Source organism: Camelus ferus, chromosome 24, assembly GCF_009834535.1.
Source record: "Camelus ferus isolate YT-003-E chromosome 24, BCGSAC_Cfer_1.0, whole genome shotgun sequence".
NCBI classification, from domain to species: domain Eukaryota; kingdom Metazoa; phylum Chordata; class Mammalia; order Artiodactyla; family Camelidae; genus Camelus; species Camelus ferus.
This window is the reverse complement of record NC_045719.1, coordinates 10,097,866-10,123,896: the sequence shown is the minus strand read 5'-3', so window position 1 is coordinate 10,123,896 and position 26,031 is coordinate 10,097,866. Positions and strand designations below refer to the sequence as shown.

General features: G+C 35.5%; 1 protein-coding gene across 5 annotated transcripts; it reads right to left on the bottom strand.

Annotated features, from left to right (window-relative positions):
* Positions 1-314: 314 nt before the first annotated feature.
* IMPACT (impact RWD domain protein) lies at positions 315-25,280 on the bottom strand. Of its 5 annotated transcripts, none has more exons than XM_032467158.1 (12): positions 25,118-25,280; positions 23,906-24,034; positions 22,678-22,730; positions 21,430-21,492; positions 15,560-15,645; positions 12,421-12,543; positions 10,494-10,546; positions 8,378-8,451; positions 5,053-5,143; positions 3,612-3,746; positions 2,855-2,890; positions 315-2,308 (listed from the first exon to the last, which is right to left on the bottom strand). In XM_032467158.1, the coding sequence occupies exons 1-12, from the start codon at positions 25,151-25,153 to the stop codon at positions 2,252-2,254; spliced, it is 936 nt and encodes a 311-aa protein (XP_032323049.1). In that variant the 5' UTR covers positions 25,154-25,280; the 3' UTR covers positions 315-2,251. The 5 variants fall into 5 exon arrangements, with proteins under 5 accessions (XP_032323049.1, XP_032323046.1, XP_032323048.1 ...); XM_032467155.1 differs by having other exon boundaries at positions 10,494-10,591; positions 25,118-25,275; XM_032467157.1 differs by having other exon boundaries at positions 2,802-2,890; positions 10,494-10,591; positions 25,118-25,274.
* Positions 25,281-26,031: the final 751 nt, after the last annotated feature.

Sequence of the window (26,031 nt, the reverse complement as noted above, 5' to 3'; positions counted from 1 at the left end):
TTTCCCACATCTTTGGAATTTTAAGTATATTCTAATACAATGCTAATGGGGATATAACTGAGAAATTTTTTCTAGAGGACAATTTGGCTAAATCAATTGAGCTATTAGAATGTGCAAACATTTGACCTAGAAACTCCATTTCTGGATTTTTTCCTAAGAATGTGATCAGAGATACTTACAAAAATCTGTATACAATGATTTCATTTTTTGTAGTTGTTTATAATAGTAAAAAACTTAAAAATTGGAAACAAGTGGGGACTAGTTAGTATGTTTTGTTATATCCAGAATATAGAATACAATGTAGCCATAAGAAATTAAGCCATAGAAGAATATTTATTGACATGGGAAAATGTTAACAATATACTTCTATATGAAATATGCAGGATACAAAACAGTATATACAGTTTAATACCATTTTTATGGAAAGAAAAATAGCCATATATACAAAATCATGCATAGGAAAAAAATAGAAGGATGTACATACCAAATGTTAGTAATGCTTGTCTCTAGAAAGTGGAACTACAGATGACTATACAGTTTTCCCAATAAATTTTACCTGCCTTCCAGGCAGTATCTGTTTAATGCTATTCTTCCTTGGTTGTGATTAGTTTGATATAATTCTCTTCAAACAGGCTCTGTTTCATGATACATATCTCCAAATCATACTGCTATTCCCATTTAAAAAGTAGATGTTACTTGCTCTTATATACTGACATATAGAGAATATTTTTAACTAATACAATATACTATAAAATATGCCACAGCATAGATTTGGTTATAGAATATTATTATTTGAAGAATTTGAAAACCCTCTAATCGAGAGAAATTTTAAAGAGACAAAAAAGATACTATAATTAGTTAGGGGTCCATAATGCAGAGTGTCAAATAACTCAGGTTCCAGAATTGGAGACTTTTAGATCGCTCTTTACCAGCTGACTTTGGCAAAAGAGATTTGAGTTTTTTAGTCTGGAAAATTTCGTTGATAAATGAAAGAAGCAAAAGTTAAGTTTTTTTTTTTAATACGGGAAAATGAGATCATAGACATAAAGGTTTTCTATAAAGACCTAAATAAATGTTAGATAAAACAGCGTGAAAGAAATTCAAATTTGGTGTTGCAGAATAATTAACTCGCACTTACTTTTCTGTAGCACCAAATTCTTACTGTTTTATACGTTCTTTCACAGATTTTGACATGCCAAAATTGTGAAATTATTTTAATGTTAACTAATGGTCCTTAACTTCTTTAATTATTTTACCAGTTAATACATAAAACGTACTTAATTTTTTCATGGACTCTGAGGTAAATGTTTTAAACGAATATAGGTCATTCTCTGATGACTCTTGATAACAAGCAACAATCAAACACACTTACAACAAATATAATTTAGATTTTATTTCTCAGAATCCATCCTAGTATAAAGTTGTTTACTAGATTCTTAAAAATACCAAGTCGGGATTTGGATCTCTTAAAGGTAAAACATCAGAGAATAAGGAAAAAATGTCTTTGTCCATTTTTCTCTGAAGTTTTCTATGCTCCAGCACCATCCCAAGTTGTTTCCTTATTTCTGTTCCCTCTGTTAGGAAAGGAAGATCAGGCAAATCTATGGCCAATTAATAATTTTAAATAATCGTTTGCAATCATATCTGAAAGGGAACAGTTAAGACTTATTGTTATATCTCATAGATATATTTATTGTCTAGATGCCTAGAGGTAAATTGCACAACTTGCAGATGAAAGAAGAAAATTTTATAAAACACTGATGAAAAGGAAGATTTCATAAGAATGGAAAAACAGAGGGAGTTTCTGTTTTTCCAAAAGTTTGTTCCTTCTCTCCACCAAGTCAAGGAGTTGAGAAAGATAGCTGGAGTGTGGATGGGAAACACACCACATTTACATAACTGCACAACATACCCTTGCCCTGCACCAGTGCTGTTCTGCCACCTCTACCCCATTCTATGAATGTCCCATTAAGCACAGCACAGCTTCTAGCATGGTTCTAACTCCTCAATGAAGATCACAAGAAAGGTATTTCCAGGTTGTTAAAAGAAACCAGAAGATTACACCAACACATTACAGGGGTGGGAGGAGAATACTGGCACACCATACGTATTGCTTAACATTACAAGAATTAAACAAAAGAAGCAGAGGCTAGAAAATCACTTTTTGAAATTTCACAATCACCAATTTGAGACAGAAATTGAGGCATAACACTTGTGCTAACAAATGTCAGATGAATTATTACTTCAGCACTTAACTGTAGATGGATACTCCAGGATTTTCACTTAATCCATTACGCCATGATGAACACTATAAAATGAAAGATGACATACTTACATACTAAAATCACAGAAGACACTCTATAAGACCAATCTTCAATAAGCCCCTATTCCAATAAGCCATAAAGAGCAGTAAAAGGCAATATTCATTTAACAAAATGAGAATCCTGGTGACAAGAAATCAGGTATTTCTTTTACCCTAGAGACACTTCTTCCCCACCTAACAAAGGCACTTGACATGTACTGAAATGGACAGTTAATTCAGGTACTGCCCTGGGCAACTGTTACCGTCCTAAAATTAGATGAAGTAGTGATTAAGTTCAAATTAATTCTTCTGAATCAGCCTGAAACACACATGAATATATCACAAGTTCTCTATTTTTGGCAGATGATATAACCAAAGAAGAAAAGATAATGTTGGTGTCCACAGTGAATCAGCTGACTTGAACAGTGCAGGATCCTCTCTCTGCACAATATACTCCTTGATGACTGTGGAATTTGTATATAATTATAGGCAAATTAACCTTTCATATAGTTTCAGGTATTAATGTTCACTCCTCTTCTTGTCTTTTCTTACTTTTTTGTTCTTTCCCAAAGCCTTAGATGATTCCTCCTGAAAAAGACATAAATCAGTGTAGAATCTCCCTACATTTATATGAAGGCTTAGAAATTTTAAATCTAGTCATATAGAATATGTATAATAGTCAAAGTATAATTGCTTACATATGCATCATCTTTCTGTTTTACAGCCTATTTTAACACTTTTAAAACAATCCAGGATAATCAAGGAAAACATTTATTTAAAGGATTGTTTGACTAATTTCAGTATTATTTAATCTTTTGTCCACTTTCCAAAGTAAGGCAGCAAAGTTTAAATAAAATAGATACGAACACATTTGAAATATGAAACAAAAAAAACTCAGAGTCTAAAGGAAGAAGGCATCATGCAAGGGGGAAGGGAATATGCTTTGACACTAACAGAGAATGTTAGAATTTTATAGATGTTTAAAGAACACCGAGTTCACTGTGGCATTAGCTACAGCATCTATAGGCCTCAATTTTAGGGAGTGGAGACTAACTGGTATAAATTGGTTTTATAAAACTATGAATCTATGAAATAAAGGTTTGAAGAAATGAAGTAATTGCCCAAGGTCCCACAACTAGTCAATCACACTGTACTGACTAAAACCTGAAAGTCTCCAGTTTCCTAGTCTAGAGGTTTTTCTAATGCACCTCACTCATTCTGTTTCATTCATAGTTTTCTTCTTCTTCTTTTTTTAAATTTCACAGGCAGTGGTAAGAAGCTCTAGATGTTTCTATCAGTAGCCACTTACCGGTGAATTTGTGTAGTTCTTCTCCACCAGTATGTTTCTGGCACAGTTGTTGATGTGTTTAAAGCGATCAGGTCCTAGCAGAATCCCTCCATACCAGCGTGATACCACCACCATGACATTTCTCACATTCAAAATCTGTGATGTTCAGAAGCATATTTATATACATATATAGACCGGTGCAAATGTGAGTTTTAAAGGAAAATGAAAAACCCATATATAGAATTGCACATAAAATTTCCCCATGTCTTTAATGGCAGAACCATGAATGAGCAGAGTGAGATTAGTAACAATTCGGGGGACAGAATGTTTAGAAAACAAACACTGTGCTCCACAGTGTCCTGTAATTCCAAATTCGGGGCCACTGGGCAGAGTGAAGGGGAGATCATGCAGGTGGGATTCCAGTTCTTGGTGACTTCAACCAGAATAGCTTAGCTTAGGCAGCTTTTTACCCACTGGCCAAGAGCAACACAAAACCTGCCTCTGAACAAACCACTAGAGAGAACTGGGGCTGCGTGAGTGATCACTGGAGCCTACCAGTGAGGTCTTCCTCAGTTTGACACTTGTCAAATGCTGCCCTTAATGTGAAGCCCACCAGTCTACAGGCCTGACCCACACAGGGTTCCTATCAAGGGAATGGCCTGGTTAGAAAACAAACCTCCACATACAATAGCAGAAGAAACTGTAGCAACTACCTTAGGGGAAAAAACAATCCATTCTTAAAATTAATGAACAATCAATGATCACCAGACAGATGAAGAAAATCCAGCAGCATGAAAGAGAAAGGACAAGATAAACAAACTAAAATGGAGCAAGAAAAATTCAAGGGAAAAAACATCTAAAAAAAGGAACTAATTAGTATACTCAGAGAAACTCTAGAAGATACAGCATCCGTAAGAGCTGAATAGCACACTATGACAAGGGGAAAATAGAGAACAAGAAAGAACTCTTGAAAATTAAATACATGGTTGCTAAAAAATTTTTAATGCAATAGAAATTTTGGAAGACAGTCAAGAAAACGTCTCAGAACGTAAGGCAATGGGATGGACAACTTAATTAAAAAAAAGAAACGTTCTGGATCTATCCAGACGTCCAGTATCTGACTAACAGGAGTTTTGCAAAGGCAGAAACAGAGAAAATAGAGGGGAGGAAACTGTCATGAAACAAAAAGGGTAAGTATTTCCAGAGCTGAAGATAATCTTCTGTCTATGACTGAAAGAGCCTGAAAGCACAGCACTTGCTATTAACCCTTTGCTTTCTGCCCCATATCCAGTGGTTAAAAATACCTCTCAATGTTTAAAAATTAACTACTAATAAAACCAAATACATCTCATATTATATAGTCTATAGTCTATAGATTTATTTATTCCTAAATGGAGCTCTGATTTGTTGAGAAATTTTATGGCTCGCAAAACAGGATTAACAGGGTTTAACTCAGACTTACCTCCATGAGATGGAGAAGACGCCCACCAGCTGCTGTTTCCCCGTCATCCTCACAGTCCTGTAAGAAGGTCTGCTTATCCTCACAGTATATTCTAGAAATACATATAACAGTGTTATACTTTGAAACCTTGAAATATTGTAATGAAAGTTACTCCTTCATACTTGGTGCCATCAATTTACTCCCAAAACCAGCATATTTGTTTTTAAAAATCCTTCTTGAACTATATGTTAGCTACCTTTTCACTGATGATTTACTATCCAGTATGCTTCACTTTTTATATTTGGGAAAGCTAGGAATGAAGGGTGCCTCCTTTAAACCAGAAGTGCTACAATTATGGGAAGGTGAGTTTACATATCTGACACTTCTTCCATTTAATCTTGAAGCCAAGATTATAGAGAGTAGTCACTGGAAAACATTTACTGAGACCATACTGTATGTAAGCATTCTACATTCTAGGCACTATAAAATGATATAAAAAGATAAGTGGTGTACTCCCACCATCAGAGAGCCCAAGCACTAGTGAAAGAAATGCAAAAAGTATATAAAAAAGATGGAGGTGATAAAACCAATGTAAATTAACCCTTTATGCTTTCCTAACATCTTATTCTAGCCACCAAGCATTTATCTATCTTCCTCATTCTAAGAATTGTAAGATTTATTTTTCTCTATAATTTCCCCCTGGATAGTTATTAGTATCAGAGGAAAATCATGGTATTTTTACCCATTTAAATTATCTAGAAAGTTAGCATTTGGAATAATAATAATGTAGAGCTACGCTGTAGTAGAAGAAGCTTGGCAAATAAGTATAGATATAAAAAGAAAACAGTGCCAGTTAAGTATGCCGTCTGATGGATTTCTTAGGCCCCTGCCAGTGGAACCATCCAGGACTAGGCAAAGGTAGCAAAGACATCTTCCTGACTATGGCTACAAAAAGCCAGATACTACCTTATGCATACACTTAAGTCGATTAGATTTATTTTATTATAGCAGTCACATCCATTCATTCATCTTTCCATCCACCAATCCAGCTATCCATTCACTCATTCAGTAAATATTTACTGCTCACCTACTATGACCACACTCTATAGAGTTGGCCTCATTTGAAGACAAGAAAGTTAGTACTATTAAACTAAATTTTATATGGCAAATTTAAGGCAAAAAGGAGTCAGGGGTTGGTTTATATTAGGCTTGTAATTATAATCTAACACACTAAGATTTTATGGAAGAAATGAAAAAAGTTGACTATATAAATCAGTACTGTTAGCCTTAAAAAAAAAAAAAAAGTACCATGGATATTTTCACTAACCCTTTCCTCACATGCCAGGAAGATAATGATGCAGCAGCCGATAGCTGTGTGTACCAGTAGCCTGAAGAATGCCCCATAACTCCAAAGCAGGAACAGCCCAAGAACAAGGAAGTAACCTTAAAAGGGCCCTAAGCATTCAAAATATACAACACTCCATGTACAAAGTCCATGCACCAAATAATAGTTACTAATTTAACTCCCTGTGGAGTCCTTCAAGCCTCTACTTTGTGCCTTTCTAGTCTTATCTGACCCACAATTCTGACAAGCTAAGCTCCTTCATTCCCAAGTATCAGTTTTACCAGGGGGTGAGTTGGAGGGGCTGCTACCTACAGTCATGCTGACATCTGTGAGAAGTGACAGCTGATCATGCATTAATATGCAAATATACTCAAGAACTTAAAAACCAACACTCTGGGGCCTGTAATAGAGTATCTGGCACAGTATTTAACTTTCTGATAACTTAAGATCAACATCATGTACAGTGACTACTGAAAATGCAGCCACACAGCCATGAAGGAATAAAAAGAGATAAATGAAATGAGATTCTCAAATTCAGCTCTACCACTTAACAACTTTTGTGATTGAAAAAGTTAACTTCTTTACAGTCGCAGAGTTGCTAAAATAATTAGAATTAACTTTCAGGTACTTAGCACAGAGTAGGCACACAAGAAATATGTAGGATGAATGAATGGTACCTATTAATACTTTTACAGCACATTCTAACCACTGAGAGCAAACACGGTCTAATCTCTCATACATATAGTTTTTTAATTGAAGTATAGTCAGTTATAATGTGTCAATTTCTGGTGTACAGCATAATGTTTCAGTCATATACATACATATATTCATTTTCATATTCTTTTTGAATATTGGTTGCTATAAGATATTGAATATAGTTCCCTGTGCTATACAGAAGAAAATTTTTTTTATTACTTGTAGTAGTTAATATGTGCAAATCTCAAATTTTTATGTTGATTATCCTAACTCATTAAGAAAACATCAAAATTCTGTCTACTGATACTCTAGTAAGTAGGGAAATACATAACAAATAGTTTTTTGTAAGTTTTGGCACTTAAAGGGATGTGACTTAGTAATATTAAAAACTCACCTATCCAAAATGATGAATTTTTTTTACAGATTTTTGAGTTTTAGATAGCCTAGATTTTATAAACAGTCTAAATCACATTTTAAATTTGCACCAAATTCCTATGTCTATATTCTGACTTATTTTAGTCCTAAACGCTATACTTTTAAGTCTGTACTAATTTGCATATTTTTAAAAATATACCTTCATCTCTTTACTAACAAATCAGCAGAGATTTGTGTAAAAACTTTGTATTCAAAACTAAAAGATACGTAGTGAAAGAAGCCACTCTAAATTCACTGCTAATGGGAACATAAACTGGTTTAAAAGAAAAACTTTAGAAAGTTTGTATGTATCAGGCAGTATGTAGAAAGGCAGTATATATCAGGAGTTTCAAAAAGGTTCACACTTTTTGATAATTCTACTAGGAATCTGTTCTTTTTTCCTTTTAAATTATACTTACATTTCATTTCAAAAAAGAATCCTACCCTGAGGAAATAGTTCAAAAGGCATACAAAGATGTTCACAGGACTATTTTTTATAATAGTGGGGAAAAAAAAACTAAAACAAAAAGGAAATGGTTAAATTGTGGTCTGGAGCCTCAAATATTATACCACCATTAAAATAATGTTTATAAAGCGATTATAACAACATGGAAAAATGCTTCTGTTACATTTAGAAAAAAACTGGATACTAGAGTAAAGCATTGAAAACTGCACAGGAAAGAAAATATTTCACAGTATCTGTTAATTTAATGGCAGAAAAGAGTTGCATTTTCCTATGATTCTTTTTTTCCTACAGTTTCCAAATATTCTACAGATACTACTTTTATAATGTAAGAAAAAACACATAATGGCTGTTGTTTTTTAAATCATGCATCAGTTTCCCCCATTTGTTACAAATCGCACATTCCTAGAATTGTGATGGTCACTTACCGGTACGCATAGATGTTGTGGGTGGCACTAGCTATTTTCTTATTCTCATACAATTTGGCAAGAACCATTTTCACCTTAAAAATAGCAGTAATACAAACAAATGTATAATTTTTATTTGTTCCATAAATAAATGCTTAAAAAAACTTAAAGCATACTGACAGATATACTGTTGTATTGAAATAGTTAAAGAATCTGAAAAAGCCATTTCCAAAGTTTTCTCCTCATCTGAGGGGCAGACACTGGAACGCTCAATTGGTATAAAAATGATAGACCTGGTATTTTTAAGCACCAGTTGTCAACAAATATTTAAGCACTAACCTTGTCCAAGGTATTTGTATATAGAATTTTTTCCCCATGTAGAAAAATTTAAACGAAAACATGAGAATTTCTAGAAATGAGCTCTGCAAATTTACCAAACAGATGTATCCAATGTGACAGGTGTATAGTAATGATATGTTCCAAATGTGATAAAACCAAAACTCTCTATATGAGGAGGTAACATGAGCCAGGTTTTGAAAGTTAAGTGACAATTCTTCTGCATCAAAAGGGAAAAGGGGAGAGGGGACAAGCAGAAGCCATTCCATTCAGAGAAGACAGCATGTACAAATCTACCAGATTTAGTAAATAAAAACAAAGGATGCTTAAATTGGAACTTCAGATAAACCACAAATAATTTCTTATTATAAGTATATCCCATGCAATAATGTTTATCTGAAATTTCAATTTAGCTAGGTATCCTATATTTTATCTGGCAACTTTAGCAGGACATAAAAGAGAAGGGTTCAGAAAGTGACCAACAGTTTTCTGTAGCTAAACTTAGAGTATGAATGAGATGATAGAAGATGTATCAGAATGATAAAGCAGGGTCATATCACAAAGGGCCTTGTATAATGAGTTGAAATTTTTTACTTGTATCCAATAGAAATCAGCAAAGATGACTAGGTGTGTGGGGAGGAATGACATGTGGTCAGATCTTTCAGGAAGGTAACTAGCAAGGAGTATAGAAGAAATACTGGAGGTAAGGAAGACTGAGCTGGAGTCAGGGAGACCAACTTGGATCAAAAATTGTGCAATCTTGTTTCTCAGACTCTCAGATTCCTGAACAGTAAAATAAAGTAGTCATTGACCTCTAAGATTTATCCCAGCTCTCACAAATTATGATAAAGTCTAAGTGACTATAATCAGAATTATAGTCAAAGCAGAAAAATGATCCAGGATGAAAAGATTCACAACAATGTCTAAGGAGGACCTTAGCAACAAGAATATGAGCAATGGCCAAGGACAAAATAGGGTTCCTGAAAGAAAAGCCCCCAGAAGCCTACACCAAAAGCTGTTATCCTGACTGCAGTCAATGCAGAAAAGAATTTCCTCTTCCAATGACCAAAAGAGAGTGAAAAGCCTTGTGCAAAGAACTATATCCCTGTAGGTCAGGGCTTCAGAAGAACTTAGACAGTAGAGTAGCTGCAGAGACCAAAGGGAAGAGACTTAATGCTTAAAATCTATGTTAAGCTAATGAGACTTTTTGATTAATTTAACTTTATAGGCATACTGAAATTGTCTCTTACATTAATAAAGTTTAGGCTAGATTACAGCAGCAAGGAAGGAGAAAATGATTCTGCTGAAAAGAGAGTGAGAAAGACAAAGACCTAGGAATACCATTTTTGACTGAAAGGTCTACCATTCTGATATCCTTGGGTGGAAATCAGGTGACCTAAGATCAAGAAGCAGATAGGAAAAGGAATTCAGATTGGGAAGAATTGGGTTCAACCAATCTGTCCACTGTCCCCTTACTTGGGCAACACTGGAACAGACTCAGTTTGACCCACGTGATAGGACAAATAATTTTTTAACAAGCTATTAAGCACCATAATTTTCTACACTACCACAATGGGTTTTTCTTCTTTGAAAATCAAAGTCTAGATACAATTTTGAAAGCAGTGATAAACAGAAACAATGTTCTGTGATCCCTAGTAATTTGGGGGTAGAAAATGAGCAAATACTTTTTTTCTTACATGAAAATTAAACAACAGTAAAACCAAGGATAATATTGCAAAACCATTTACTTTAATTACTTTGGAAAAACAACATCTGAGTGAGCCAGACACAGTAACTTTACCTGTTTGGGACAAACTACTGGAGCCAAGTGTGCCTGAAAAGTACTTCTTCGGTCTGTAATAGGAATGCCATGATCAATCGGAGGTAACTCTTCTATTTCTATAAATTTAAAGAATTATATTACTTTTATTTTTTAAATTTTTACATTCAAATACTGAAAAATTGGCAATGGTATGGGGAGGGAAGTGGGGAAAGAGATGTAAATTATATGGTGAATCAACTCAAATAACCAGCAATAGTTGTCCTTTAAAATTAAATTATAATTTTAGTAAAAAGTTTCCCACTATATTGTACATTAAGATAAAACTACTTGACTTATAAATGATTTTCACTTGCCAAGGTCACCCAGTGGAAATGGTGGATTGGGACTCAAATCCTGGATTGTTTCAGTAGTGTAAGTTGGTGTAATACCTAATTTTTATGAGTATAAAGGGGCCCTAAGACCAAAAAGATTGACAGCTGCTAATACACCATAACATACTTATCTACTCTACAGTTGATGGACCTCTGGGTTAGAAAACCTATGACTTTATTTTGTATAGCTGTAATATAATGTCTTCAGCTAATAAAACTGTTCCTACTTCATAGAACTGAATATGTCAACAGTATAACAAGTTGGTATTCCATCAAGTAATGTGATTTCCAGTTATTCTGCCTTTTAAACAAGCTTAAGAATCATAAGTTTTATTCTTAACTTAGTTGAGAAACTTATCAACCATCCTAGCTACTGCACCTGCCTCATTTAGGACGAAAAATTATTCAGAAGAGAAGAATTTAACTTTTTTCCTATTTCTGTTCACTGATCTGCTGAATCTTACTTACCAAGTCAGTTTGCCTTCTAATTGATGAAACACTTCAACTATATTTGTAAAAATGTTTCTGAAGACTTTAAATAACTTGCAAAAAATCACTGCACTTGTTTGTGGCAGGACTAAGACAAGAAACCAGGTTTATGCAGGATGTTTTACCTTCCCCGAGTAGGGTTCTCCTCTTGAACCACTGTGAGCACTGTACTAATACAGCACTAAAGTTAATACGAACTGGATGCTATTTCTTATGACTGATTTTTCACTTTTTCTTTTAATAGTGGATCCTATTTCCCAAAAGAGATCTTATGCCAAATCCATAATACATGAATGAATAAAATGGAAGCTACTTAGACTGAAACAGGGGCAGCTATCCTGTGTCTTTTCCTTCATTTCCTCTTTGTCCCTTTCTACTAGTCCTGAGACACTATACAAGAACTTTAAATTTTCGTGATACTGTTTAAAAGCTGCTATATAATGGCATAGGAGACTCCTTACTCCAAAAGTTCCCCCTCGTCTATCATGTTTTTTAAAGACTTGAGGAAACTAATAGTATCATTCAAAATTTTTAAATACTAAAATGGAACATATTTTCTGATAGAAACATAGAACTGATTTATCACGTCAGCCTATTCATAAGTTGAATATTAAGTAATGATGAAACAGATCTGCTTAAGCAAAAACTAAACTCTTAAAGTCATTTTACTAGCTTTAATTCAGTGACTGCACCTTTAATTATTATACTTATAATCTGTGAGTATAGACTAAAATTTAACTCTGAGACATCAGGGACAGCTAAGGATTCCAAAATAGAAATATAAAAACAGGATGTGAATTGGAAATATTAACACAGCTTTTCTTAGTTTTAATTTCTCCTGCCACTAATTCAAAATTCTAGATTAGTAGCAAAAAAAAAAAAAAAAAAAAAGCAAACTTCTGTTTTTCCCTCACCATTCTGATAGGTCTTGCAAATACAAAAATGGCCAAGAGACAGGGGAAAAAAACCCAGTTCTCTACAAATAAATATTTCCTCACATGTGAGAGTTTACTAAATTACTATACCATTCAGAACACTTTATAATGCTAACATCCCACTTTCCTCAAAAGAAACTTATAACATACCTGTCTGACTTTCACTGATACCAAAATCCAATGCTTTGACTGGATTTTCTGGTTGACATGCTAAAATGAGATCATCTTCACATTCAACATCTTCCTCTTCAGTTTTCTTCTTTACATCTGGGCCTAAGTGGATATGAGACATGATGAATGATCATAAGACAGTAAGAAATTACACTTAAGAAATCACTAGTCTTGGTCTCTAAATACCATTCTTAGTAAGAGGGACCAGAGCTCCCATGAGAAGGGGTTGACTCCAGGGTTGAGACAAGGAAAATACAAGATAAGCCTGGAATATCCTGTGATTCCAGAGAGTAAAGACATACTCAAAAAAATTTGGGACCTTCTAAAAAGAACACAGGAACCTATCTGAGAGCTTCTAAAGGCCAAACCTGGAACAATTTGAGCAACAAAATAATGATAGTATGGAATTTTAACCCACGAAATAATATACATGAGCCTCAAAGTATCTCCCCCAAGATACTTAACAACTACAAAGGGAAAGACAGCAACTGATAGTTACCTTTATATGTCAACTTGCCTAGGCTGTGGTACACAGATTTTGGTCAAACGCTATTCTAGATGTTTCTGTGAAGGTATTTCTTAGATGGCATTCACATTCAAATTCACTGACTTTGGGTAAAGCAGATCACCCTCCATAATGTGAGTGAACCTCATCCAGTTAAGATCTTAAAAGAAAAAGGACTGACTTCCACGGAGACAGAAGGAATTCTGCCAGCACGAAGCCTTCAGCCTTGAGCTGCAGCATCGATTCTTCCCTAGGTCTCAACCTGCCAGCCCACCCTGCAGACTCTGGACTTGCTAGCCTACACAATCTCGTGAGCCAGTTCCTTCAAATCAGTTAATCAGTATCTCTCTCACCCTCTTTTTCCTCTCTCTCTCCCTCCTCCCCCCAACCTCTCCCCCTTCTCTCTCTTTTTCCCTCCTCCTCTTTACAAATAAGTAAATACATACATCCATACATCCATACACACACACACACATAATATATACACCTAGTACTGGTTCTGTTTCTCTACAGAACCTGAACTAATACAGTAACTTTACAGTGGAGACATCTGGCAGATAACACCTTAACCAAGGAATCAAGGTAAATATCAACAATAATAAAACATAATGACACCATGAACTCCTTGATATGATACACTGTAAAGAAGACAGTATCATTTTTGTGGTATTCTCACCAAAATGCCTACTTTTACTCCAATCATGAGAAAATAATGAGCAAACACAAACTGAGGATATTCTACAAAATGGTCAGTACTCATCAAAAGTGTCAGATCATGAAAGTCAAGGAAAGACTGGGGAACTATTTACAGACTAGAAGGAAGTAAGGAGAAATAACTGAATGCATCATAGATTTCTGGACAGGACCCTAAACAGCAGAATGAAAAGTAGTGGAAAAATTAGTGAAATTCAAATAAGCTCTTTAGCTTAGTTGATATTATATCAATGTTAGCTTTCTGTTCTTGATCATTATACTTTATATAAGATGGTACTAGGGGAAGCAGGGCAAGGGATATGAGACTATTTTCCAACTTTTCTGTAAGTCCAAAATTAGTTCAGAATTTTTTTAAAGTTTAAATAGTTGTATATAATTATTTTAAAATTTAATATTTCTATAGTAGAAAAAATGAAATAATAAATAATAAATTTGTACTGAAGAGTAATAGTAAAATAAAAATAAATTGCTTGTCAAGTGAGTACCCTGGAGAAGAAAATTCTCATGAGATACCAAACACTATCTTATACCTTATTTGTACTTCAGAATTATTAATTCTTCCATTTTAATATGAAGTCTACAAAAACAATTTTTGATTTTAAAAATCCCAAACAGAATTTTTTTAATTTATAAATTATACAACCTAAATCAAATAACTCTCAAATCTCAAGAGTGGCTAAACTAAATTATGGATATAGCTGGGAGAAGGAAAATATCATTTTTAAGATCATTATAATTTTTAAAATTTTCTAATAATTGAGTGATCCCAAACTTTTTGGAGTCCTAAATTTTTACCGGTATCAATTCCATTTTTGCAATTATCCCACACTCTAGAATGGTGGATTGGCAAAAATCAATTTTGTTTTGAAACCACTCTTCTCAGATGCCCTGAAATGCTGCAAAATCAGAACATGGAACATTAAAAGTTAAGGAAAATACTTCAAAACAGATTGTCCCATGACCAGAATATCTTCGTATCATTTATCTCTTTAACTTTAGCGGAAGCAGTAAAAACACTTGCTTCTATAGAAAAATAGTAAAATGCTCTGGAAAAATATATATTACTATCAACTTTAAATGTATACTTATTTTGATGAGGGCGTCTTCAATAACTGGTCCCTGTAAATAACCCGTCTAAAAATTAGTAAATAGACTACATAACAATAAAACTTTATTTGAAAATAAAATCAGGCTTAGAAGAGTTATTTTCCTGTCAAAAGCCTTTGTGGTAAGTGGAACAAAGTAAACAGAGAACATTAGAAATTTCCATGTTGTTATATACTTAATGATTAAATAAAAGATTAATAGTAATAAAGCACAGTATCATTTTCAAATGTCCTGAAATCAGATAGTGGTGATGGCTGCACAAGTTTGGAATATACTAAAAACCACTGAATTATACATTTTAATAGGTGAATAATTAAAAGGGTGAATAATTATGACATGTGAATTACATCTCAATTAAAAAAATCAATTTTCAACGTCAATTTTTATATCCCAAATATTGGTCAGTGTGTTTTCCAAAGTTCTCTTTATATAAACACTACACTCATTTGAAGCTAATGTCTAACTTATATAGTCTAATAATTCATGAAGAATGTTACATGGTTCATATTACCTTAACCGTAGTCAAAGAAAGCAAAGATTTTTGACCTAAGTTCTTTATCCATTAAATTCTATTTCTATGAGTTTACAGTAATATGCAACCAAAGAGGCTAAACCTTATCGAAAGAAATTATCATAATTACATAAGTAAAAAACTTTCAGGAGAAACATATTTTATCATATATAAACTATAAAACAGCATAGATTTTTCATTAAAAGTTTCAATTAGAATATCTACATAAAAATTTAATTACTGTAAATCAAAAGAGCACTGATAACATTTTTGAATCCTACCTGGTTCTGTCATCTGAGATTTTTGTATTAGAACATCTCTTATTTTCTCCACCCACAGATAAAGAATACTTTCACCAATATTCTGTCTAAACAAAATTCAGATGGAAAAATTATTATTAAAAACATTTCCTTCTCATATTTAAGAAAATATAGACATATTTAGAATCTAAGAAATCATATGCAATCTAGCCACCACTTTTAAAAAGAAATTTATAAAAACATGAGATTACTAATATTTATAGATGAGTATTTAATATATCAACATTAAAAAATTCCAACTGGCTCCCAAATTAACACTGCTTACTTACAATAAGCAGAAGAGTTGTAACCAAAGAGGAGAAAGGAAATTTCTGAACTTGAACTGGATAAATTAAGATCGATATAAATGTGATTTAGTTTCTATCAGTGAATATAATTTCAGTATTGATGTCCAATCATTGCTTGCTTTTCTGAACTTTTTGAACAATTTCAAACCACTTATTTGGTATACTAATTTCAACAAAGAAGAATACAAATCATCTGATAAAATCCCTCAGAAAGCCAATTTACAAGACTTAAAAGATAATCAGTGCAAAACTTTACATTCATATTTTGTTTTCAACAAAGTATTCTGTTGCTCAAATTGATTCATTCTGGTTCCAAATAACTGTTTGGCTGCCTCAGATGATTAAATCCATCTCAAAGGCACACTGAGAAAAAGAACATGTCAGAGTTATGTTAAATGATGGCAACAGCAATAAAATAAAGGCCCAAGTATCTACTCTTTAGGGAATGACAGTAATTTTAGATAAGTTTTAATATGTATGTTTTAAAGAAATCACCACACTACTTCATAATACCTTACCTCCTTCCTCTAAAAGTTGACCTTAAAACCATTATCTCTCTTTATCACCACTCATCAGCACCCACCAAAGGAAACTTTAAAAACAAGCATACAGGAAAAAACAACACTGTTTTCAAACAATTCTGTACCCTCAAATCCTCCCCATCTCACCCAAAATTCCTTAGCACTAAAATGACCCTGTGTTCTTTGGTAATCTGCCTTTTTTGGATAAAGCAAAAGTCAACTGGAAAAGTTTTAAAAAATTGAGAATGTTGTTTGAGTTTCTTTTAAACAATTTCCAATCCCATCCTCTCCTTTCAGTAAAAGATTTAGAGGTATAGACAGAGAAAGGTAAAATGTATTGAATGTACACTAAGACCAAAGTACATGATCTAGATCAACACATTTAATGCTCATTAATTGTCTCAAACAGCAAGTCTTATTTCCCCATTGTACGGATGAGAAAACAGAGCTAGAGAGATCAACTAACCTGTCTAAGACAGTCTTATAAGCAGTAAGAAGTCCAAAGTCAGAATGTGAGCACAGACTTACTCCAAAGCTCAGGTCAACCACTGCATTTTGCTCTCTTATCAAGCAGCTGTGCCCTTAGGCAAGTAAGACACTTGAACTCTGAGTCTGTTTCCTCATCTATAAAACAGATTTACAGTAGTATCTTGTCTTATTTTACAAAAGTAGCTTCTTTTCAAGTGGACCTTTCTTAATTCATTCAATAGATCTTTAAAGCCCTCACCTATACACCAAGCACCATGTGCAGCCCTGGGGATATGGAAGTGAATGAGAAAACTGGGCCTCATGTCTCAATGTTTGTAATTATCATCCTTACAAATCTACAGTTTTGTATGTAATTGTCTCCATATCCTGATATCATTCATTGACTTCATCACACCACCATCATCAAAAGTAGTAACAGTAATATCTAGTGTTTAATGAACACCTACTTTATAGAAGACATGTATAAAATGCTTTGTTACCTCACTTAATCCTTACAACCACCCTTTGAGAAAGGAAATTCATCCCTCTGTGAATATATATAGTCCCATTCAGATTTGTTGTTGTTAGGGGACTAGGGAAGGTGGGAAGCAGAAAACACCTTGGAAGAATTTCCACAATTAGTAAGTAATTTTTCCAAATAATAAAGAAGAATTAAACCTGAACTCCAAATTTCCTCTCCTCTGGCCCATGGCTTCCCGCAGAATAGCATACAATAGCACTCTGCCCAACATCATTTATCAAATGCTTTCTTCCCTAGCATTTAACAAGACTTACTGAAATCTAGTGTAAGGAAGTTGTAGTGGGTGTGAAAGGTTTCCTGAAGAAAATGAAAATTATCCTTTCTCTTGGACCCAAAAGTTCTATCTAGTGGGTTGTTGTTGCTATTGTTGTTACTGATGTATTTGTATTTTCTCATGTGACAATAGTTTGTTCATATTTTTCTTTACTAAGGTATATTTGATTTTTCATGTCTTTTTAACTATAGACTAGGATTTGGTGGTTTTCAAACTTTTCCTTTGCTGTTATGAAATCTCTCACAGGACTGAGTAAATTAGAACAGACAAAAGCTGGAGTCCTCTCTCTCTCAGTGGTCCTAGAGGAAGTCTGCTGAATCTTAAGAACTGGAGCAAAATATGAAGACTACTTATTATGCAGTGAAGTGCTAAGCTTTTATTTATGAAATTAAATTATGGTAAAGTAGCTGAATATAAAAAGTCCAGAATACAGTTTGTTTCAAATTGAGTAAAAGACCAACCTGGATTAAAAACTGGTATTTTAGTTGAGATATATTGTGATTAAGTATGCTTAAATAACTATTATCCAACCCAGAATAATCAAAACAAAGTCAAGTTACTTGTGACTCTCATTTTAATCATGGCTCTAATTTTTGTATCTTTAATACTCTAATACTTGTATTTGTTGACATAAGGGTAAACTATTTACTGAAGTGTACTAATCAGTTGTATGACCTTAGACAAATCACTTGATCTGAATAATTTCCATTATCTCATTTTCAAAATGACAAAACTGGTTGAGATGACTCCTTTAGCAAGAACAAAAAAGAGAGCTACGATAATACAGTGCTAAAATACATGCCATGGACTATGACAATTAATCTTCACAATGATATTATTCTACTTTCCTCGTTTTACAGATGAGAAAACACACTCAGAGAGGCCACACTGTTTCAAAACCTGACTCCAGAAGCCTGGCCAAGACAGCCTGACTAAACCCCAGACAGGCAGAACTTCCTAACTCTAGGCTCTGACCTCCCTTTTCTTAGAGCATTTTCTTTAGAAAACTTGTCATTGTAAATTCTTCCTTTGCTCCTTCGGGATGTATGGATATCTTTTTAGAAGTTTTGTCAGTTTTAGAACCTGGGAGTGCCTTTCTCATGGACCTGGGAGCAATTCTTTTGAAATGTAATCATCAGGGAAGACAGTGCCCCTATCTCCTAGTCTCTGTGGGAGGGCAGGAGCCTAACTTCTGATGAGCAACAATCTGCAAACAAAGATGGCCTAATCACAGAGAAACACACTTGCAGACTCAGGAAGTAACAACATGCTGTACACTCACTGACCAACCTCCCCCCAACATCCTCCTGTACTTTCCTACAGTTCATCCCAGCCCTTCAAACACCCCTGCCTTTTGTTTCAGGAAATCAAGTTCAGACTGTCTTCTGCCTCTCTCCTCTATTGCAGTAGTCTTGAAGAAAGTCTTCCTTGCCTGTTTAACTTGGTCCGGTGCAATTTTTGCTTTGACAAGCCTCACTCTCCAACTTCCAAATCTAAGACTTCATGATACATCAAAATGTGAAGAGCTGTGGGAAATTAAAATAATCATTTTCTTGGATTTTAAATTAAGTATTGTTGAAATGGACCATTATAAATTCAAATTTAAAAAAAAATTTAATCCCTTTTATTTTCAACACCAATTAGTATAATGTTCAAAGTATTTTTAAATCTGTTATTTACCTTTTGTTTTATTAAAATAATTATTTTCATATATTCAAAATGTCCATACGCAAAATATTTAAACAAAAATAAGGTATGATAAGCAAATTAATCTACATCTACCCAATCACCAAATCCTAGTTTCTATTCTTAGGTACTTCTTTAACGGACCATTCTTCTCCCCTGTGTTCTTGTTGTCTTAATAAAGGTCTCCACTGTCTCCCTCCCAAGTTACTAACTGCTCTTCCTGTGGTGTCCCTCCTTTCACACTCTTCACAGACCACCCTCCACACTGCTAACCAAACCTGATTATATCACCCCTTCCGAAAATGCCCAGAGCCTACAAGATAATTTCCAAACTCCATATCCCAGCTTACAGGTCCTTTCTTCTTACACCTACCTCAGTATATATTCATGGCATGCTAAACTACTTGCTCAGCTCTGAAGATGTCAGGTTGCTTCACATCTACATGATTTGTAATTTCTGGTCCTCCCCTAACTCTTGAACAGCTCAAGTGAACTAGTCACAGAGAACAGCAAGTTGTGTCCTATAGGAGGGACTCTCTTAATAAGGGTGGAGGGGTACTTTTGGGGTAGAAAAAGGCAAATGGAAAGCCATTTCAGAGGGCATGAAACTGTGCATAGACAGGAGAAAAATCTAACTGATGAATACCAAGTGTGGAAAGTTTTTCAAGAAAGAGGAACTGTTCAACACCACCCAAAATTACAGAGATCAAGGAAGATAAGAAAAGAAAATGACTATGAGATGTACAATTACAATACCTTTGGTGAGCAATTTACAGTATATCTCATTCTACTTTAAGAGGGGAGATACACTGGTAAATAAGCATAAAAAAAGATTAAAGTTTGTTGGGGGCACAAAAGGTAGAGTGGCCAGTAAGGTTAGGGACAGGTATCAGAAAACATTTCATTGAGAAAACAAGTAATACTTAAATGCTGAGGATGATGGAATCACTAAATATCACAGAATATCTTCTCTGGACTACTGCATCTGCCTGCTAACTGATATCCCACACCTGTTCTTGCTCCCTTCCAATCAGTTCTCCACCCAGAAATAGAAGGGTGTTTTCAAAATGAAAATCTTATCATGGCATCACAGCACTTAAAGCCCCTCTCTGCTTCCCATGAGTCTTAGGAAAAAGACAAAAATCTTCAACATGGCCTACAGGACTCTCCATAACGTCCCTGCCTACCTCACCACGTCATTTTCCTACCATGCTCCCTTCTCTCTCTTCCCCTCTCTTCTCACTTCATACCACCATTAGTTTGTGTCTTCACATGTGCCAAGCTCCTTGACACAGAGCCTTTGCGCACGCTGCGGCCTTTCACTGGAGTCATCTTCACTTAGCTACTCAGCTTTTAAGTCAACCGAGTCATCCCTGACCTTCACTTAGCTACTCAGCTTTTAAGTCAACCAAGTCATCCCTGACCATAATTTAACTTTCAAACTAGTACTGCACATTAATACCTTTCTCTTAACAAAACTTACCACAGCTACAGTTTTACACTCATTTTTGTGATATTATGAGTCATATCTCTTCTGCCAGTAAATTCTAAATGCCATAAAAACAGAGACCATTTCTGGTTTTGCTAACTATGTATGTATAGGATCTAGTACAATGCCTGTCATGTACTATTTGTTGAATGAATGTAAGAGTGAAAAATACAGTATACAACAGACCCTCAGTATTATGGCCTAATACAAGAAAATTACCAGTAAAAGTATATAGTAATTTAATGAATAATTGCTTAGGATTCTGCTGTTACAAATTTCATTCCACATAGCATATCAAAATAAGCGTAGTATCTGAATTTACCCTTATAAGTTAAGTGTTTTTATAGCTATTGGTTCTAAATATTAATGTATTTTTGTATGTAAGTAAAATTCAAATCAAATGTATATATAAAATTATATAACCAATCTTTCAAGTGCATCCTTTTTGTTAATGGAAAGGCAGCTTAACAAAAAGTTTAGAAAAGACCTTAACATATCACAGTTCCAACAAAAGCCCACAATAGAGTCACTAATAGAATTTTTTAAAAAATCATCTATCACTTACATATATATTTCCTCAAGGCTATTTGATAAATCCGCACGTTCTTGTCCTTTAAGCCAAGGAGCACTAAGATTAAATAAAACACAATAAAGAAGATTATTCAAAGATTGTGTTTATATCTTGAAGAGAAAATACTGATTAAATCACAAATTGATCTTTTTTATTTAACTTTTAAAAAAATTATCTGTTTTCATTAAAATGTTGTATTATATAAATCTATACAGTTCCAAAATGCTTTCATTGGCATTAACTCATGTAGTCCTCCCAGAAAACCATGATGAAACTAACACTGACATTATTCAATTAAAATATGGTTTAAGAAACAGGGGAGTTCATAGGATATCATAAATCTGCCCAAGTTTACCTAAGTGGCAGAATAAGTTCCAGAATATAAATTTCCAGAGTCACTATATTTGCCACACTATCAAGAGTTCTCAATTTTTTTCTAACTGGTGCCTTAAAAACAATTCCAACAAATAAGCTGGTTGCCACGTGACTGTACAAAAATTAACTTTTTCTGAAAAGGGCACTAATGTTGACAAGTATTCTATGATCGCATCTTTCATTTTCAATTAAAAAAATGAAAAATTACAGAACCATTATTAATAGCAAATTGTATTGCTCTGGTTTTAAAACACACAAAAAATAATCCCACTGGTAGATAGACATTTTAGTAATTGAGATTTAATGCAATTCCATCTGCACAGGTTTATACATCTTAGTAGGTCAAGCAGGCAAGGTGGATCAGAGGTTACTTGGACTCAGCAGGCATGACTCATTAAGACTAAGCCTGGGCTGCTGAGATGGTACCTGGACAAGAATGGAAAGAACAAGCACCACAGGCACCACGGATGATTCCTGGAAGGCAGCCCAGCTTAGGCAGAGGCATGTCAAGAAACTGGCGAGTTCAGCAGAACCAGGTTAGGAGAAACTCTACAGACCAGGCTTTCTAGATTACTAGGTTACGTAAATGGAAGATTTCCTTCCCCATCTCTAAAGACAATTCTGCAGCTATTTTACCCCTATGAACCCTGTGATCCTCTTTCATACTGAGTGGCATACATTAATGTGTTCTTACATAATTTAACTTTTTTACTTAAGTACTCTATACCAAGTCCAAAGGTGTTTTTAATTTCTATATACATTTTGTTAAGAAAGATATTCTATATAAAAACACTGTACAGTATAGAGAAATAATCTTTTTAAAGCATAATCTTTTTATAAAAATATAAGTGTAGAATTATAGCTTACTTCAGCTGATAAATTGGTGGAGCTGTACCTGGATATTCATTCGGTAGCATCACCTACAAAGCAGTTTAAAAACAAATCTGTTTACACTTCATCGTGGCTCAAAAATAACTACATTTATAAAGACTAGTCACTGGACAGAGTACTAACTTGCCAAACTAGAAAACAAAACCACTGTTTTGTTAAATCTCAGGAGAGAATTCCCTCCTCATATTTATGCTTCTACCTTAATGATGATGCCAGTTTTTTAAGAAAGAGATCATTATATGCAAAGAAAATATAAAAGCAATGAAAATTTAGAAAATAAGGGTGAGGAGGACAAAGACAAAAGGAAAAGAAAAACTGAAATAGAGGCATTACACCCTAACCCCAAATGAATAGAGTAGCACTACACTGTTCCAGATATTCTTAAGAAATTTTTTTTAAAAGCCTACTAAATACTATTAAATACTTTAAATAACTAACAGTAGAGAACCACGTTTCTTTTCAAATCAGTATGACTATAAACAAATACTGACAAAAAACTCAATTTAGCATTTATGTTGAAAGTATCAGCAGTCATAAACAAAATAAGTTTCAAAACAGAAAACCATAGCTGACCTTTTCATTTATTTATCCTAGCCACAAGTGATTCCCAATTAATAAAGAAATGAGTATCAGGGGTGAGGGTATAGCTCAGTGGTAGAGTGCCTGCTTAGCATGCACAAGGTCCTGGCCATTAAAAAAATAAACAAGTAAACCTAATTGCCCCCCCCAATTTTTTTTTTATTTAAAAAGATAAGTAAGAAATAAGTATCTACTCTATAAACCATCTCAATTACTAACCTATTCTTCCTCTTAAATTTTAGCTATCTCCCCAGGTTTAGACCCTCTCCTATTAAATGGACAGGATAATGGAAGTGAAACTCAAGTCTGCCAAGGTACATTAAGAACACTTAAATAAATAAAATATTTGAGATAGGAAAGATTGGGGCTATCAATGAAAGTGTAACTTGAAAGTGATCTGAGATTTAATTACCCATATGTTTAGATCATCAGTGGTTAACAAATGCCATCAACAAAAAAAGACAATTCAGAACAAGTCACACAAGAATAATCATTAGAAAAACACAATAGTAGTCAATCATATAGAGTCAATATTGTAAGCTGAAAATGGCTGTGTAAAAATAAGTAAATAAGTAAAGTTAAAAAAAGAAAAAAGAAAATGGTTGTAGAGAAGGGGAAAAAATACCTGCAAGCAAAGTGTCCACTTTGGGTCATCTATATCGTCGCTAATTCTAATACAAAATATTTTGGCACAGTCATCAATGACACACCATTCCTCGCCATATATAGCTGCCATTGCTTCAATTTCCTCATTCTGAAAGAGGTTGATGGGAGGGAAAAAAGTCAACGAATGCACACCCTAAAAACCTGAGTTTTCCTTACAGCTTTATAAGGTATTTGCAATTACCGTCACTAGCTTGTATGAAGGATCACTGTGTGAACAATGCCACACATTCTTTACAGCCAGTCACCATGTTGTACTCTCTGGATGCCAGACACTCTTGCAATTACTGGCACCAGCCTTGCTACTATATCACTGTGCTTTTGACCACTACTAAGCCAAAATATATATGCACTGTCATACCCCGTAGTGAGCTTCACAAGTAAAAGGACAGACGTGTTTTCTCTGCTCCACCTTCTCTTTTTAACAGGTAACTCCCACCCCCACTCATCAGCCGCGTTGCTACAGATTAGCCCTATATTCCTATTAGATCTCCGTCGTTTTTGTTTTGAATCTGGGCACGAGGCTGGGTGGTTATTTCTGTTCTTTGGTAATCAAACGCTCGAAACATTTTGGAAATTATTAATTTGGTTTCGGGTTTAAAAAATAATACCTGGATCTAAAGGGGAAAATGGGAAGCAAAGTATACATTTAACTTTGTATCATCTCATTGTATCCTCCAGCCCAGTAGGAAAAGCTTTAAGATCGCCCACGTGAGCCACGCGCAGGGGAAAGCTCAACGCCAAGATGAGTAAGATATAGTGGGCCCTCAGGGGACTCCAGGGTCTGTGTTATTATTGCCCGTTTTGCAAAGGCAGAAACGGGGTTCTTAACTCGCCCATCCAAGGTGACCCGGAGGGGACAGGGTGGGGAGCAGAACCCAGGTTTCTGCCTCCGGCCCGGAGCTGCTCAGTCGCGTGCTGATGGTTGACGATGACACTCTCCGAGGCAGGCCTACCCCGCCGACACTCGGGAGCGGCAGGCCGGAGAGCGATCGGCTGAGAGCAAGCGCCGGGAAAATGAAACGCGGCGGAGCGAATGCCCGGCAGCCGGCACCGGGCGATGCAGGCGGGACCGGGGGCGGCCCCGAGCAGAGGCCCCCTCGGAGAAGGAGTCCTGGGGCGGCGAGGCGAGGCCGAGCCGAGCCTGGAGGTCGGCGCCCCGCCGGGGCCTCACCTGCCTCTGGTCGCTCCCTGCGTCCCCCTCAGCCATGTGGCCCCGGGAGCCGCCGGGCGGCCACCGCCTGCCCAGGGTCCGGAGCGCGGGGGCGGGGCACTGCGGCAGCGAGCGGAGCGCGGGCTGCGGTGCGGCCCGACCCGGAACCGCAACCCCGCCACGCCGCGCGGCCCACATCTGTTTCCGGGTTGCGGACAGGTGGTGTGAGGGGCTCCCTGTACTAGGGGTTCCGTACCGTAGCCTTCGCGCCCGCCCTTCCCTTCCTTCTTGGCCCCACCCTGGGAACGCCGTTCCTCCCGAGCGCCAGCTGGAGGCCTAGACGGCTCTGCTCCTGAAACTCGCCAGGGCTAGGGGCTTCTGCTCAGCCTCGGCGCCATCGGAAACCCCCCGGAGTCGGGTTCCCCGCCGCGTCCCAGGAAGGGACTCGTCTTTGCATTTCAAAGCAGGGTTTGGTTTTGGTTTTTTGGAGGGTTTTTTTTTTTTTTTTTAGTGTTTTAAGATCTTTTGTCTGATTTGGGCAACGGTGGGTTTGATTTACCAAAAACAGGAGAGGGCAGAGGCAATTTTGAAAGCGTGCAGAAAAACTTACCCACTCGCTGTTGTGATAGTTTTCTTTGGTTTTCTTGGACAGTTTGTCTGGGAGCAACTTTTGTGCAAGACAGTAGTTAAACGCCAGTCAACAGAAAGGTCATTGTTTCAATGTCCAAGAAATTGAATCTGTTTGTGTCCTTTCTCACCTGCCCCCAATATATTGGTTGTGACTTACAGTAGTCACCTTATTCAAGATACTTAATCAAGTCACTTTATGTCATTTGAGAGGCATTTTATTCCCTCTTGTCTCGCTTTCTTCACACACACAAACTCAAAATATTACATCTTTTCTCCCGTGTTTCTTATCCATGGGCATGTTTTAT

What these genes read in the sequence shown, in the direction of transcription:
- IMPACT (XM_032467155.1), bottom strand. Translation starts at nt 25,153, where the DNA reads ATGGCTGAGGGGGACGCAGGGAGCGACCAGAGGCAG. An exon ending in AGTGGACACTTTGCTTGCAG is followed by an intron (nt 22,731 to 23,905) that starts GTATTTTTTCCC and finishes ACTGCTTTGTAG; the next exon opens with GTGATGCTACCGAATGAATA. An exon ending in AGCCTTGAGGAAATATATAT is followed by an intron (nt 15,646 to 21,429) that starts GTAAGTGATAGA and finishes AATTTTGTTTAG; the next exon opens with ACAGAATATTGGTGAAAGTA.